At 48.6% G+C, this 16,444-nt stretch overlaps 1 protein-coding gene across 6 annotated transcripts in view; it reads right to left on the bottom strand.

The window, feature by feature from the left end:
* The window catches only part of Col6a3 (collagen, type VI, alpha 3), a 77,142-nt gene that overhangs the window by 13,652 nt on the left and 47,046 nt on the right, over window positions 1–16,444 (bottom strand). For all 6 annotated transcript variants that reach the window (XM_030245436.1, XM_030245437.1, XM_030245438.1 and 3 more), the window contains 22 exons: window positions 15,969–16,061; window positions 15,404–15,457; window positions 14,501–14,572; window positions 13,813–13,839; window positions 13,665–13,709; window positions 13,499–13,552; window positions 12,503–12,565; window positions 11,899–11,964; window positions 11,413–11,466; window positions 9,033–9,068; window positions 8,520–8,582; window positions 7,704–7,766; window positions 7,412–7,474; window positions 6,127–6,189; window positions 5,379–5,429; window positions 5,211–5,246; window positions 4,696–4,758; window positions 3,715–3,777; window positions 1,948–1,980; window positions 1,830–1,866; window positions 1,706–1,717; window positions 1,124–1,617 (listed from right to left, as the gene is read on the bottom strand). In XM_030245436.1, coding sequence (XP_030101296.1) covers window positions 1,124–1,617; window positions 1,706–1,717; window positions 1,830–1,866; window positions 1,948–1,980; window positions 3,715–3,777; window positions 4,696–4,758; window positions 5,211–5,246; window positions 5,379–5,429; window positions 6,127–6,189; window positions 7,412–7,474; window positions 7,704–7,766; window positions 8,520–8,582; window positions 9,033–9,068; window positions 11,413–11,466; window positions 11,899–11,964; window positions 12,503–12,565; window positions 13,499–13,552; window positions 13,665–13,709; window positions 13,813–13,839; window positions 14,501–14,572; window positions 15,404–15,457; window positions 15,969–16,061 — 1,605 coding nt within the window. The remainder of the gene's footprint in view (window positions 1–1,123; window positions 1,618–1,705; window positions 1,718–1,829; window positions 1,867–1,947; window positions 1,981–3,714; window positions 3,778–4,695; window positions 4,759–5,210; window positions 5,247–5,378; window positions 5,430–6,126; window positions 6,190–7,411; window positions 7,475–7,703; window positions 7,767–8,519; window positions 8,583–9,032; window positions 9,069–11,412; window positions 11,467–11,898; window positions 11,965–12,502; window positions 12,566–13,498; window positions 13,553–13,664; window positions 13,710–13,812; window positions 13,840–14,500; window positions 14,573–15,403; window positions 15,458–15,968; window positions 16,062–16,444) is intronic.

The following is a 16,444-nucleotide window of genomic DNA, read 5'->3' on the forward strand; positions in this document are numbered from 1 at the left end:
CCCACACAAAATAAAATGAGCAAAACTGTTCCCTCACAAGGACTCATGGCCAGGAGCCCAAGTTTAATACTGAACTCCAAACCCAGTGTCTGGCCCCAAACCAGGCTGCAGTTTGGCAGAATAAACAATGAGGGACAGTGGCACTGAGCAAGCCATAGCTTGCTGACACAGAAAGTGGTGCTCCCAACTGGCAAGGCACAGAGCCCAAATCACACAGCCTCACCTCACAAGAGAGAAACCCAAGACACAGAAAGGGGTTACATACCACGGTGTAAGGCAGGTGGCAATAGGGACTAAGAACACCTAATTCTGGCCAGGGGCTCCTGTCCTTTGTATCTATTGTCCATGTTTCTTGACTAGTGTCACTAGTAGTGGCCCTGAATATAGTTCTGGTCAGTTACAATTAAAGATATACAAGGGAGAAGGGGATGTGTCCTCTGTATAGACTGGCTGGGAGAGCTAGCTAAGGAAAGGTCTGCACAGTGAGGGGGTGGGGGTGGGGGAGTGGGGGGGGTAGGAAGGAGCCTGAGGCCACTCATACTTTGAGGTCCTCACTGAGAGCCTATAGGTTCTACTGGCTAGCTCAGGAGAGTCTCCTCCAGAACAGAGCGGGGCGGGCTATACCCAGGACATGAACCTCAGGATCTAGTGGCCCAGCTGCTTCTCCATATTTGAGACCCTCACTAACTCCAAGATCTTCTAACCCATAAGGTAAAAATAAGTAAAAGCTTTAGCAACATGTTCTAGGAAGTCAGAACAGGGTCATATAAAACTCAAACTGAGCCACTTGGTAAGGAGCCAGAACTTACCCTCTACTGAGAGACAGAATCCACCCACACCAACAGCCCCTACTTGGCTAGCAAGAACACAGAGCCTTGCTACCTATCCAGCGCTACCACCATGTATGGCAGGATCTGGAGGGAGTAAGTTACAGTCCTCCAGAGGTTGGTGCTGATGCTGAAGCCACAGGCTGCCCTAGACACCTCACAAGAGATCTCAACTGTCCCAGCCCTCTCAGACCTTTCAGAAGCCAATGGACACAAACTCTATACAGAGAACATGGCATTCCTTAGAGCTTTCTCAAAGATGAGAGGGAGGGGGAGCCAAAGCATAGAGCACAGACCTGCAAAGCGTTGATGAGCTGTCGGTCCTCCTGGCTTGTAAGGAACAAGGGTGTGATCCCCGCATCGGAAAGCTTGAGTACGGCCTCTCGGAGCTGGGGGGATGCCCTGGTGGGCTTGTTGCTGAAGAAAACAGCCACTTTCCTCATCAGGAAGCCACTCCTCACACGTTTGAATGTATTCCTGGCCACGAATGACATTGCGGTCTCCAGGCTCTGCTGCTTAGAGGTCAAGGCCACTTGGAGGTTCTGAATACTGTCTAAGAGGGCAGACTTCTTCTTGGAGTCAGCAAACCGGATCTCTGTAGTCACCTCATTGTTATAGGTGACCACAGCCACGCGGGCACCCCGCGGACAGTTGCTCTCTGCAATGGTCAGATCGCCCACAATGCCCAGAAGCACCTCTCGCATCCGGCTGAAGGTGTCCTGAGTCACCCCCTCAGAGGTATCCAGGGCAAAGGCGAGTTCTGTTGGGAATACAGGGCACTCCAGGGGCCCTGTGGGAAATGAAGGTTCAGAGATAAGCTCTACTCACCGCAGAGGATCTGTCTCTCCTCAGAAGAATGTGAAGTCACCAATACTCACCGTAGCAGCAAGCTATAAAGGAAACAAAGAGAAGAGAGGGTGAGAGCCAGGTCTGCAGGGTGAGCATGGTTAAAGGTGAAGGAAGGCATCATGTCCCCCAGGCAACAGAAGAGGGAGCACTTACGGCATTTGTCTCTGATGCTCTGGATGAGGGCGCATTGCTGGGGAGGAAATCAGAGTGTTAAGAAGAGCAGATGACAGGCGTGTAAAACAACAGTTCGCTCTGGACACACACTACTTACATCAACGGAGTCGCCTCGGTTGCCCTTGTGACCCTGTAAAACCAAGCAACAAAAGTCTCAGAGAGGAAGCAAATGGATGTGGTGTGGTTTAAGAAGGGAAAGAAGACGGGAGAAGTGAGGGTTGGCATACTCAAATCACAGCATGTGTGGAACTCAACGGCCTGTACAATGAGTGTGTGTTCAGAATTATAATAAGGGGCTGGAGAGATGACTCAGTGGTTAAGAGCACTGACTGCTCTTCCAGAGGTCCTGAGTTCAATTCCCAGCAACCACATGGTGGTTCACAACCGGCTGTAATGGGATCTGATGTCCTCTTCTGGTGTGTTTGAAGATAGCTACAGTATACTCGTATACATAACATAAATAAGTAAATCTTTAAAAAAAAAACAAACAAAAGAATTATAATAAGGAGAAAAATAAAGAAACCAAAAGGCCACTCTTTAGCCACAGGAACAGAGTGGGAAGTAATAGAAAAGCAGCAGACACTGCATAGCCTTGAGCTCCCACGCGCCCTCTGTCTACATTGGATTCCACCACTGGGGCAGAAGAAACCCTAGGAGGTGAGCTCGCTTTGAATAAGCACTACTCCTCCCACCTGGTAGCTTGTTGTTCACCCATGGCTCTAACCACAACCCTTTCAACTACTCTGGGCAATCAAAACAGCTTCCCCTGCGGACACAGCTTCCTTTCCGATGCTCACTCTGCATAGCCTGCCCCTGAGGAAGCATAGGTAAGAGATTATCACATTGTCCCCTCCATGTCAAAAGCACCTCATCCCCTAGGCACTAGGCACAGACTCATGACCGACTTCTGTGGTTTGTCCCCATGTTTTGTCAACCTGATGGTCAAGCTTTGGAGATACTTGGCTGGGTTTCCCTGAAGCAGTTTCTCTCGGCTAGTAACCTGAAATGACTGGCTCAGCACACCTTATTAACTGCATCACCCCTCAGCCTGCCTCCATCACACGCAAAAGCTCAGCCTTCTACCCTTGCCTTTGAGCAACCCAGTCCCTCAAAGTGGTTGGCCCACTCCTGGTTTGTCTTGTCTGTTCTTCCTCGAACCTCATGCATTTCAGTAGAGGGGCAAACCAAATATGGAAACTGATGTATCAGTTTCCATGTAGTATCCGTGACAAAGATTCCTCCTGGGCTCTGGGGAACACATGACTGATGGATTTTAAACACTGAGTCAGTGGCTTCCTTGGGAATTTTATAAACAAAGAAAGTGCTCCCCAAACCCAGATTTGGTCTCGTTGTGCAGCTTCTACATGGTGCAAACAACTGTACTGCAGCTTGCTCTCTCTGAACAAACCTACAGTGAGAAATTATAAAGGCAAATATTATAATATTCCCTGGATCACAGAATAGCATATAAACCATAGTTATAGCTCAATGGGAGACTGTTTGCCTGGTAGGAATGGGGCCTTAGGTCAATTCCTATTACCACAAAAATGCTACTTATTTTCTTGTTTATGGTTCTAGGAAGAAAATTCAGGATCTTGTCCATGACAGGTACATGCTCTGCCACTGAGCTAGCTACCTGGTCCCCATAAAACATTTTCCAAAGCTTATTATTTCAAAACTCGTCTGCTTTTTACCCATTGCAGTGTCAGAAGGTAATAAGTTTAGTAAACAGATAACACATATGTAGGGGATTTTTTTTTTTTTGAGGAAAGAAGATGGTTGGGCATTTTCAGAGATTAGATGTAAGGAGCCAGTCAGGCTTTCTCCCACCTAGTGACTCATTAGCAATTGGATGGATACTTACAGATGGTCCTGGGTAACCAGGGTCTCCCTTTTGTCCAGTTGCCCCTGGAGGTCCTGAATTTCCCTAGAGGAGGTAAAAGATGGAACATTCTTAGCTCCTGTAGGGAGAATGGTGATAGAAAGAATCTATTCCAAACTACCCATCACCAATGAGAAGTCTCCAAAATTCAGGTGTAAGGGTAAGGACCCCAAAGAGCTTCTTTGAGTCCCTATTCTGTACAGTCTGGCAGGCTTGCGAAAGATACACGGTTGTCCCAAACCACCACTAAAATCCCTCTGAGTACCCAAGGGAATAAGTAACTGCCAATCAGTTAGATAAGTGTTCATGGCCATCACTCACCTATTCAAAATGATCTAGATGGACTATCTTTACTGATCAAATTTACCGTATAATTATTGTTATTAACTATATTTCTGGCTGAAAACAGCTGTGAGAGGCATTATTTATATCTGGACTATGAATTGAGATTCTGTTTAATTAATGTTGGAGGGGAAGTGAATGATCATTAATGAGAGAAATCTAGATTCAACCACGGTTAAAGTAAGAGAGATCTTATCAGCCAAGGAATGAGGAGACTGTGGTCCAGGCATGGCTAGAGATGCTACAGGCTTCCTAAGAAGGACTCATTAAGCCCTACTTCCTCACATCTGAATAGTCATGACACCATCCAGCCCAAGACCTAAGCCTCCCCAAGCACCATGATGAGATAATCTGTGGGCTAATGACTTTTAAGACATGCCATAGAAAGAGCTATCAAGCCCTCCCCACAAGAGGTCATGGCTGAAGGAGGACATATACAGAACACAACTCTCATAGGCTGTGAGGACATTGGTTTGAAACTTGGAATTCCCTTCTGCCACCGGTCTGTCACTGATCAGGCTGAGAAGGAAGAGGATGTTTTTTAAAAGTCTCAGGATCCCATCACACGGCCACGAGCCTGCTCATTCCCACTCACACACAGCAAGGCGTGGGCGAACTTACCCTTCGACCTCTGATGCCTTTGGGTCCTGGTGGTCCATCTGCCCCTGGCTCACCAGGGGTGCCCTGGGAAGAGAGCCAAGAAGTGACACATCAAGGTCTTCAACAGAAGGTCCTGATAGGGGTGGGTGTCCCTGGGTAGGACCCCAACAGAGTGTCTGGACCATAGTTTCTAAATAGTTAACAGGTTCACATCTACAAATGGCTGCAGTGTTTTGGTGCCATTTACAGACAGCCTGGTTTTATGTCATCACTGGCATGACTGCCAAATGGGTTGTGGCATTTACAGGTCTCAGATTCTTCCTCTGTCCACATAACTAACAAGTGCCGGGGACAGCAAGCACTGCCAACTCTGTCCACACAGGAGGGAGCATCTTAGAATGCTCAGACTTTCCCAGCATGGCTCTGTCATGAGTGGCAGACCTAAGACTAAAGCTGAGGTACTCTGACTTCAGCTCATGGGACAGCTCAGGCTTATCCAGAAGCCATGCAGACACCCCATTACTCCAACCACTCACCTTTGGTCCCGGATACCCAGGGAAGCCTCTTTCTCCCTGTAAAAGACAACAAACACCTCAGTATCAGGTCCCAACTTAAAGCCATCAATTCTAATACAAGATGTCAGAAGCCATCCTTGGTGACTCTCAACAATGAGGGCGTCTCTAGAAGCTTCAACAGATACATACTTTTTTGCCTCTGCGTCCTTCACTGCCAACCCCATCTCTCCCGTCATCTCCCTAAGAGGAACAGAGAGGGTGTTACAGCAAGCCATTGCATCAGACACTTCACACCCACCATGTCACATTCTCCCCTCAACAGAGGGGGAGTGCATGAGTGTTTGGGGACCAAAGGGCAAGAGAAAGAAGCCTCCATCTCTGTGCCCTCTTCCACAGGTGTAAACAAAGTCGTGTTTGTAGAGATACTCAGATCTATGTGAGGATTATCTGAACTTAACCTCTTAGATATGCTGAGTCTTTTGTGCGCAGGTCTTACTCTCCGGTCCCCAATCCCTTCTTGTCCTAGACTGACACAGCCTTCCTCCAAACCCCTGGACTCTGTATCCTCAGCTCTGTGCCCACCATTGTGTGAGGCATTCACAGTGAACACTGTTAACTGTCCCACAATGAGAGGAGCGTGTTGGGAAGACATATCAGTATTTTAAAGCTTGAGATTATAATGATCTGGTGTCTGGTTCTTTTATGGAATCTTCAGGAAGAGCGACTCATTTTAGGAAAACTCCCAATAGCCTATAGATTTCCTTTTCACTCACAAAGTTGCCAGGGAAATAAAACTCATTTTGAAATGAGAAGCTTTCACCACGGTCAGCCATATCCTCAATCATCCAAACAGAGCTGCAAACCTTTCCAAGTCTAAGGTGCTTTCTGCGTCGTTCATCCCAGTCAGTGAGCCCCATGGGTCACCGAGTGGCCTTACCGTCTCTCCTCGGGGTCCACGGTTCCCGATGCTTCCCTTCGGCCCTGGCTCTCCTGGCTCACCCTACATGGGGAGAACAAGGATGCCTCGCTGAGTGGAGGCCAGCTCATGGGGACCCAAGCTCCGCACTTGCTGTACTGATGTCGGGGGTAGTGATGTCCAGGGGTAGGTGCCTCATATGTCATCTTTTAGGTTTCCGTGAAATCAAATTTTAATCATGATAAGCCAAGCACAGCAAGACAAGTGCCACATGCTGTCTCACACATGAAGCGGCAAAGGCTGACATCATGAGAGAGTGGATACTCATGATTGGTAGGGACAGAGCATAACTGTGTAACAGGTTCCAGCGTGCAGTTTAGGCAGGAGGAATGATCTAGTGGGCACTGTGGATGACTCAAGTTTACAACAATTTATTACATATTCAGAAGAGGGAGTTTCAAGTGCCCCCAATGCAAAGAAATACCCATTTCTATGACCTTACCATTATATGTATTATGAAATTATCACACACATTGTGCCCTATAAATGGGCACTGCTATACACATATTTTTAAAATGCTAAATGCAGGGGCTGGTGAAATGGCTCAGGAAGTAAAAGGGATTTTGCTGCCAAGCCTGACAACCTGAGTTCAAGCCCCAAATTTCACATGGTGGAACAAGAGAACCAAATCCCACCAAACTGTCTAATGACTTATACATATCCGGTATGGTATGTATACAACCACACACATAATAGATAGACAGACAGATAGGCAGGCAGGCAGGCAGGCAGGCAGGCAGACAGACAGACAGACAGACAGATTAAAAACTTAGCAAAAATCCAATAATAAAACAAAATACTGATGTGTGTGTGATCTTACCATGTGGACCAGGCTGGCCTCAAACTTAAAGTAATCCTCCTGCCCCAAGTTCTGACCAAGTGCTGAGATTACAGGCCTGAGCCACCGCAAGTGGCTCTGTATCTGCCCTTTCTGTTTGTTTCATTTGGGGAGGGGTGTTTTGGGACCTCTATATAGTCTTAGCTGATCCTGGAACTCACTATGTATAGCAGGTTGGTCTGAAATTCACTGAGACACACCTGCCTCTGCCTTCCAAGTGCTGGGATTAAAGGCATGGACCACCACTAGTTGTAACATGCGTATGTGAACAGTGGGGGAAATTGGGGTTGTGTCTGTGACCATTGATGCACAGGGCTTAGGTTGAAGGTAAAGAGGCAGAGGAGAGGGCAGGCAGCGGGGAGGTGGCAGCACTTAGTTCAGCAAAGCCCCACTGTTCCCCAGACAAACCTTCCTCCCCAGAGGACCAGTTCTGCCACGTTCTCCAGGAGCCCCAGCCGTACCTCCGCCTCCCTGTAAGGTAAGGAAAGGGATGTACATGAAGCAACAACTGTCCAGACTAAAGACCCTGACTATCCCCTGTCACAGGCCACCCACACGTCCCAAGCACTTAATGGTGCCCAACACTGCCCACTTAAGCCCACAGAGTCACAGAGCGACTCCTGCAGACTCTACACCATCAGCCACCCCCTCACCAGCCCCACCAGCCAACACAGTCCAGTTGCTACACTCAGATGCTTACTCGAGGTCCGGGAATTCCTTGTTCCCCAATCAGGCCTGGGGGACCAATGGGACCAGGTGGGCCCTGGGGAGGAAAAGGTCATGTCACGGGTGAGTGCAGTTGATCTGAGTCTCAGTAACCAGAGTGGTAACAACCCAAATGCCAAGTAACCAGTGAGTGAAAAAGGCTGCTCTTTATCCATGTATGGACTATTACTCAGCCAGTGAGAGGAACACCACTATGTCAGCTGCCAGAACATGTCCTGAATTCAGGGAACTATACTATGTGAAAGAAGCCAAACATAAAATCCACCTATCAAGTGATACCATTTATATGAAATGTCCAGAACAGGCAAATTCACAAAGACAGGGAGACCAGTGTGGGCCAGAGGTAGGGAGCATCAGGGTTGAGGGTTACCGGGGTGGGGAGGGGCAGTAAAGAGGAGGGGCAGTAGGGATTAGTGGCAGCTGGGGTGGGGCAATAGGAATGGAGGGCAATAGGGATGGAGGGCACTAGGGGTTAAATGTGACAGACGTTAGGGCGACAGGTGTGGGGTCTATAAGGGTGAGGGAAGATGTGGAAATGGCAGAGGTGGAGGACAATTTGAAGTTGATGGGGGCCCCAAAGGTAGAGAGCAATAGACAGCGACTATACATTGCTTCCTTTGGGGTTAATAAAACATTTTTAAATTATTACACAATACAGTGAGTGCTCTGAGTGCTGTGGAATCATCGCTAGAGGCAGAATCTGTGTCTCGTGACCATCACCTTAATTTAAGACAAAGCCACCAAGGATCTAGGAGATACTACAAGGCCTGTGTCATGCCAGGATACTGACCTGTGAGCCTCTGGTACCCTGCTCGCCTTCGAAGCCTGGCTGGCCAGGACCACCTCTGTTGCCCTTGGAAACAAGACAAGCAGGTAAACCAAACCAGCTCTCTGCTCTGGACTGGGGAAAGGGGACCCTCACACAGGTCAGCAGCCTGTCTCTCTGAGCCTGCACAAATTGTCACTTGCCTGTTTCACGGGACAGCTTTGATAAACAAGGATGTTTTGGACTGTGTCTCTGGCACAGGCAAGATGGCCAGACACATGGACATTCCTGGCAGAGAGCTCCCCAGACATCTGAGGCTGGTCAACCTTTTCCCTTCCCTCCCCTCACTCCAGAAACCACATGAAACACCTTTTACCGTAGAAGAGGCTGAGTTTGAGAGAATGATAGGGAAAAGGGAGGGTTATATAAGCTGTTGGCCAGGGACACTAACTTCATCCCTGGGCTGACTGTGTCTAGGAGACTCCTGGAAGTCTAGATAAGAGACAAGAGACATGAAAAGCCAGTCCAGCGGCCTACCTTAGCTCCTGCAGGGCCCCTTCGGCCAGAGCCACCCTGTGGAAGAAGGCACATGTCTTGAGGGGGAGATGCGGATGCTGAATCCTGACACATGTATGCACCCACTGTAGTGCAAACTCTATGCCAGAGACTAGTCCCGACACCTAGGAGGCTGGTGCGCTCATCCCTCCTCCCCACTCCCCAGCAGTTTCTACTTCTATGCTGTGCCTGTGAGTTACTCCAGTGAACAGTTGGGAATGACTTCTGATCTGCCAAGGAAAATAATGGCTTCTGGCTGCAGAATCCTAGCCAGTTCCCAGAGAAGAATGAGAAACAGGAATGAGAACCTGCCCGTTGCTCTAACTTAGCAGAGTTGAGATGCTTCACTGCGGTGAAGGGAGTCCTGGGCTCTCAACCCTCCCCGCCAAACACAACAAGAGCAACCCCAGCGCACACACGTGAACCTGAAAGTTGGGCTCATGTCTTGGCAGCTTCTTGTGGATGTTCCAGAGGTGAGCCTTAGTTTGAAAATGTGAGCCTGCCGCAGGAGGACCCAGGGATTCCCCACCTCATGAATGTTCCAGAGGAGAGTTGGGGGAGGGAATCTGTGGGCATGCTAAACTGTCTCTGCAAGGTCAGAGACTTGGTCAACCTAGGAGTCACATTCTCTACCCCCAGGGGGATCAGCCCAGCAGTTGGCCACTCTGCAGCCACCATGGTGCTGGCCTCCTTCCTGGGGTCGGTGTGAATACTGAGAGCTGCTCAGGGTCCTGCACAGAGCAGCAACCAAGCCCTGCCCCTCCCTAAGGAACATGCTCTTCCATCAGGCTCCTGCCTCACTGCTCACTGGCAGCCTGCAGGGGCCAGAAGAGGCCACTGAGAAGACTCTAACACCCTGGAGCACATCTTGGTCTATGTCTGGCATAGCAGAGAAGGAAGTGACAAAAGGCCTCTCTGTTGGTCCTCACCCTGAGGCAAATTTACTGTGTTCCACCTCCTGCCACTTAGTGAGCCTCTAAATTGATTCCAACAGGAGTTTCTGCCTCACCCCATGGTAGCGAACATGACCGTACCCTCAGCTGGACTTTCAGTCATGTCCTCAGACCATTTTGAGAGCCATGTTACAAAAGCGTGTAGAAAAGCGTGTTCTTGTCCCTGTGTGGCTTAACCATATTAACCTACCGCCACACCCCAGACTTTTACACCCGTGCTGAGGAACAACTCAAGCCTATTTGCTAAGCATTTGGCTGACTGGGCTAGCTTTCCAGTCTAATGTTCAAACTTTTGAAGGCAATAATTTAATTTTTGTTTTTAAAAAGTTAGAAGCCACTTGAGCACAAGGGAGTCACTCCTCTGGGAAGCCTCAGACCTCAGGAACTCTCTGTGATGGTCAGCTACTGAGCCCAGCAATGCTGAGGACCCTGTCCTGAGCGGACCAGCCCTGCCCCCCTCATGCTTTCTGCTCTGTTCATTTCTGAGCAGAGACCCACCCTAGGCACCCACTAACTTCCTGGACTCCCCTAAGGATTATAACCTCCTGGCCTCTTCGTCCTCTTCTTCGATGCTACTAGGACCCTGCTCTTTGCTTACTTGGGCCCTGGTAGCTTTCAAGCAGCTTCATACAGGATCACGGACTTCACCTTGGCTTCCACATTCCTTCAGTGAGTATGGAACAAGCTTTTCAGTGACACACACTCCAAAATGTATTGGAAACACAAAAGCTAAGCCACATTGCTAAGTTCCCTTCTGTGAGTGGCACAAATACAGAAGCAATTATATGGGCTCCAGAAATCTGTTTCTTCATCCTTCTTCTCCATGTCTCCCCCACCAGCCAGACAGAATTAATGTTTCCATTCTGATGTTTTAGCTACTTAGTGGGCAAGAGTTGACCAAATACTTGAAAACAGCAGAGACCTTTTTTTTTTCTTTCTTTTTTTTTTTTTTAAGTGTTCAATGTTCTCTACAGAGGGAAAGGACAAAGGACTGAAGGAGAGAGAAAAGACTGAGGGAAGGTGAGCGATGGGTGCCAGAGGAAGCTAAGAATGAAAATGTCCTATCAGCAACAGATCTGGTATAAAGACCCACAGCTTGCCTCCCTCCATGGGAAGACAAGCATGACCGCCGTGCTCACTACCCATGCTCCCTGAACCCTTCGGAGCTGTGAGCCGGCAAACAATCTAGGACAGCAACATTAAGTCAAAGGCAAAAGCCTACTTATTTTATATTGACACAAATGGCCTTGTTTTTAGTACTGTCCGTACAGCATAAAGTAGACAGATGGTTTCAGGAATGGCTTTCCCCTGCCCCAACCCCTGGTAGGGAGCTGGACCATAGCAGAGTGCCAGGCACTGTGCACCAATCACTTGCCAGTGAGCAGAACCCAACATCCCAAGGTACTTACGTCCTTCCCAGGGTCTCCTGGGCTGCCAGGGATGCCATCTCTGCCTGGGAGACCCTGAAGTGGGGGTAAAAAGTTAACATGAAATTCTCACCTGCAGAGGAGCACATTAAACCCCAGAGTGTGTTTCTGGAGACACGGCGTGGAAGGGTCTATCCCCAGGAGAGGGTCTGTCTACAGGAGGACAGAACTCCAGACACTCCTGGGAAGCATCAGGCTTGGTAGGGTCACTGTCACCCCTTTAAGACTTTGGCTTCACCAGAGCTCTCTACACACAGCTGCAGGGCACAACAGCTGCCTGGGAGCAGCCCTGATGCCCAGTCCCACAGGGGCTGCCTTTCCAGGCACACAGGTGCCAGTCTTGGGGGACATTGCTGCTGGTCTCACAGACTCTGCAGTTCATGGGGGCTGCAGCTGGTGAGGCAGGAATGATGTGAGAGTCAGTTTGCCGCCCTGGCACATAGGGTCTCTGGGTATAGATCACTGTACCATGGGGCCGATGTCTCCCGTCTCTCCTTTGGGTCCTCTCTGCTGGCTGTCCCGTCCTGAGTCACCCTGAAAACAACAGGATTTGTCCAATGAGCCCCATATAAGGAAAGCTGCAGCCATTAGAATTCTTAGTATCAGATTGAAGAGAAGGCTTTCAAAGACAGTCCTTCCAGACATCTCCTATCCAGCTAATACCCAGAGCCTAATGGTGGCCCCAATGGAGTAGCACAAATCCTTCCCTCCTGGGGACACTCAGCCTCACATTCCATCCTCTCCCACAGAGGAGGGTGACCTGCAGAACAGGTCATCTCAGCAGTGGTCCTTTGCTTAAAGGGTTTACAAATGTGTGAGCCAGAAATCTGCATAGGACACATCCTAAGGCAAACATGTCCAGAAGGCATCTCAGGAAGACCCTTAAAGATGCACCTACTGAGTGACTTGAAAACGCTTGTTGTATTGGAAACAAATCATCCCAATGATCCCCAAATTGAAACGACAGGATAAATCTTGTATTTTATCGGCAATTTCAAAATGTAAACGATCCATTTTCTCTTTCCTCATAAGCCTCCTCCCGTTAAATCCAAAATAAAGATATCTTCCTTACCGGGTCACCTCGAATCCCGACATCTCCTCTCTCGCCTTTGTCTCCTTTGGGTCCTTTGTCACCCTAAATCAATCACACAGTGGAAGTTTAAAACTAGATATTTCTGGTAACAAGTATTTTATTGAGTATTTGCAATCTATAACATGATGCCATGATGCATACATACATACATACATACACATATACATACATATATATATACACTGTATATATATGAGTGGTTGCTATGGTGAAGAAAATGATTGTATCTATTGTCCCACTATGTTATTTCTGTGATCAATTAGTTGATGCCTACTATTCCAACCAGAATTTCTAATACAGTAATGTTTGCTAACTATAACCTTCAAGCTGCACCTTAGACCTCTACATTGTTCATCAAAATCACGTTCCTTATTTTGTAAGTCTCATCAAAACACCTGTTACCATTTTCCCAGTTGGCATGAAGCTTGAAAAGATCGCTTATTTTCTAAGATTTATTTTCTTTACAAGTATGTATATGTGTCTATGTATGTGTAGACCTTAGTGCAGTATCTGCAGAGGCCAGAAGGGGGCATCATATCTCCCAGAGTGAGAGTTACAGGCAGTTGTGAAACATTCAGTCTGAGAGCTAGGAACTGAATTAGGGTCCTCCGTATGACCAATATATGTGGGTATTTTTTTTTTTTTTTTGGTTTTTGGTTTTTGGTTTTTCTGAGCCATCTCTCTAGTTCCCAAATCATGTCAAAATATTTCCGATGTGTTTGGCTAGTCCACAAATGTTTCCTGGAGAGCCTCTCGGCCCCAGGCATTAAGAAATGTGTTTTCAACTGAACAAAATCAGTCGCCACCCTGTAGGGCATGCTTTCCAACAAGGAAATGACATATAGGGTGTCACAGTTGAGAGGGGACATCACTCATACATCTACCAGGAAACCATGGGAAGAGTGCTAACTGGTCGCTGGAAAAGGTGTTATGCTCCCCACCCCCTCCGGGACAGGGAGAAAAGAGCACACCTACCCTTCTTCCAGGACTCCCCTTTTCTCCAGAAGAACCAGGCAGCCCCTTGTCTCCCTGTAAAGACAATGAGAGTGGATTGTACAACGTGGTGACAGCTCCATGGACTGCTGGTGACCAGGACCTCGGGAATAGATGCAGTTGGGATGTGGGAGGTAAAAACACCCACCTCTTCACCATCCAGACCATCCAAGCCGATTTCTCCCAATTCACCCTGAGTAGAAAAAGGCAGACAGTGAGTGGAACAAGTTATCCCAGCAAGGGAGAAGAAGAAGCCTCAGGGGAGTTTTCATTAAAACAAACAAACATTTTAGTACCTTCTCTCCTGGGAATCCTCGAGAACCCTGGAAGGTAAGAGGACAGCAGAAACATGAGTGATATAGAGCCTGTTCCTCGGGACAGAGGCCAAGGGATGCCCCTTCACCTGTGTCTGAGGATCCCCAGTTCTGAGGATCTATACATTAAACATACACTCTGGCTTGCCTCCTCTCTCACTGCCAGCTGGTGTGTTATTAAGTGAATTTGCCTAGAGGTGAACACTTGGGTGGTCTTTCTCCCTGGGAGGGAGAGGCAACTCCAAAGACAGAAGGCCAGTTTCATAACTTGCAGTGGGCTGGCCCTTCCCTTCTCAGCCCTGTTCTCCGAGTCAGCAAGGAGCGGACCCTGGAATCCCGCGCAGTTCTTTCCCCAACTCCTCCCAGGGCCTGGCCAGAACCTTGCACTTCACGACTGACTCCTGGCTGCTAAATGTTTCCACAGGAAACTATGTCTCCACCCAGACTCCTTTCCAGTGATAGTCTGTGCTCTGGACTCCTGAACCACCCAGTGCAGAGCTACCTTCGTCGAGAGACCCTGGCTACTGGGCTCTGGGGATCTTCATCCCCCAGAGCATCAAGCATCAAGCATCCCCCAGCTTGCTACCCTCCCTCCCCAAGGCACTTGGAGAACTCATATCCTCCCAGCATGCTCTGTGCTGACTCCCCTACACATGAATCCATACCATACCTTCACTCCCCTCTGGCCTGGACAGCCCTGGAAACCTTGTGTGCCATTCACACCAGGTGGACCTCGCTCACCCTGTAAAGAAAACACAGGCATTTTGCAGGTTGGAATCCACTGTCTGGTGTCTCTTCTCTCTCTCTCTCTCTCTCTCTCTCTCTCTCTCTCTCTCTCTCTCAAAGAATAGCATGCAGCACATAGAGGGCTTCACTGTAAACAGGCTACATGTACCAACATCCTCACCACCCCCACCCCCACCCCCAGCTCCTGTCTAAGCAAGAATTCACAACTTCACAGTCTGGAGAGTAGACTCTGGGATGGTTGCAGTGTCCAGGGGGTACTTTTCTTTCCTTTGACCACTGCGCTGTATTGTCATGGTTTCCAGCTGTCCCATGGCAACAGAGTCAGCACTGACATCCTTATCTGGTCTGGACACCTGAAGACCTTGCTTATTCTCCCAGGAGCCCCTCCATCCCATAGCCCAGAGATGGGCCTTATCCTATGGTCCCAGAGCCTCGCAGAATTAGCAGAGTCTCGCTACATAATAGTTCAGCAGCTCACCATCCTCCTGCCCCAGCCTCTCAAAAGCTGGGACTAGCAGTGCATAAACCACTGACTTCTGCTCAGACATGCAGTGGGCACGGGGCACACCATACCTCACCTTCCTCCACTCTGAAACAGAGCAAGTCTCCCCACACACTCCACACACACATACTTGTCACATTCAAAGAACCTCTCTGTCCTTAGTGTGGGAAAGAAAGGAAAATAGTTACATAAGTTAAGAGAAAAATCTTTCTCCTGATGAGAACGCCCTGGCCACCAGACAGGCTACAAACTCCACTATCCAGTCCCCATATGGGAAGAACAGGAGGTAGTAAAAACTTGAGGGGCAGGGAAGCTTTTACTCACAGGTCCGCCTTCGTCTCCCGGGTAGCCTCGGTAGCCATCTTCCCCGGAGATACCCTGAAATAAAACATGTGGGTCCCCATGTCATGGCGTTTCGCATAAAGCATCACAGCAGTGCCTTGCTCGACAGTGGGCGTTGCCCTGAGCTGAGCATGGCACTCACTCACTCACTCACTCTCTATCCAGTGATGATCTTCCCATTGGGATAGCTCAGGCTCTTTCTTTTCCCAGAGAGCTGTGGCTCACTTTTAAGGTAACCACTAAGGGTCCCACTGACCCACATCGTGAGGCTGCCTAGGTATGCTCGGGTTTTCACATTGTTTTGTGGAATGACAGACCCACATGTTAAAGAGCAAACCATCCCATCCAGTGGAAGAGGGAAACATAGCAGGTCATCTCTATCACCAGTAAGACACTAGGGATATTGGTCAGCGAGAAGTACCTTGGAGCCCAGAATTGGCAATATTGCCAGGGTCCTTCTGACTCTCTCATATCCGTCTAGTCACCCAGCCAAATAGTGTCAGAGCTGCATGTCTAACCTGTGGTGTGAAGAGTACCATTGCCATACCTTTGGCCCAATGCTGCCAATGGGCCCTCTGTCTCCCCTCTCTCCAGAGCACTTGCATGGAACCCCACAGCAAGCTTTCTCAGCAATATTGTCCTGCCAAGGAAAAAGTAAATAAATATCAAAAAGAGAAAACAGGGAACCACCAAGGGTCTGGGATTAGTCCTAATCTGCCGCAGTGAGCTACCTCATGCCACTCCCTCAAAGGCCAGGTACAGCTGAGGACTCAGCTCTTCCCATAGGGTGGGAAGTCATTGGTGGAAGAGAAAAGAAAAATCAACTATGGTCATTCTTATCCTAGACTAGGCTCATTTTCCAGACGTTTCTAATACAGACATTCAGGGCTTGGATTTTCAGTATAACCTCTATGGTGGTTTGAATAGGCATGGTCCCCATAGAATCACATGTTTAAATGCTTGGCCCATGAAAAATGGCACTATTAGGAGGTGTGGTCTTCTTGGAGTGGGTGTGGCCTTGTT

The sequence above is a fragment of the Mus musculus genome, chromosome 1 (assembly GCF_000001635.26).
Source record: "Mus musculus strain C57BL/6J chromosome 1, GRCm38.p6 C57BL/6J".
NCBI lineage: Eukaryota > Metazoa > Chordata > Mammalia > Rodentia > Muridae > Mus > Mus musculus.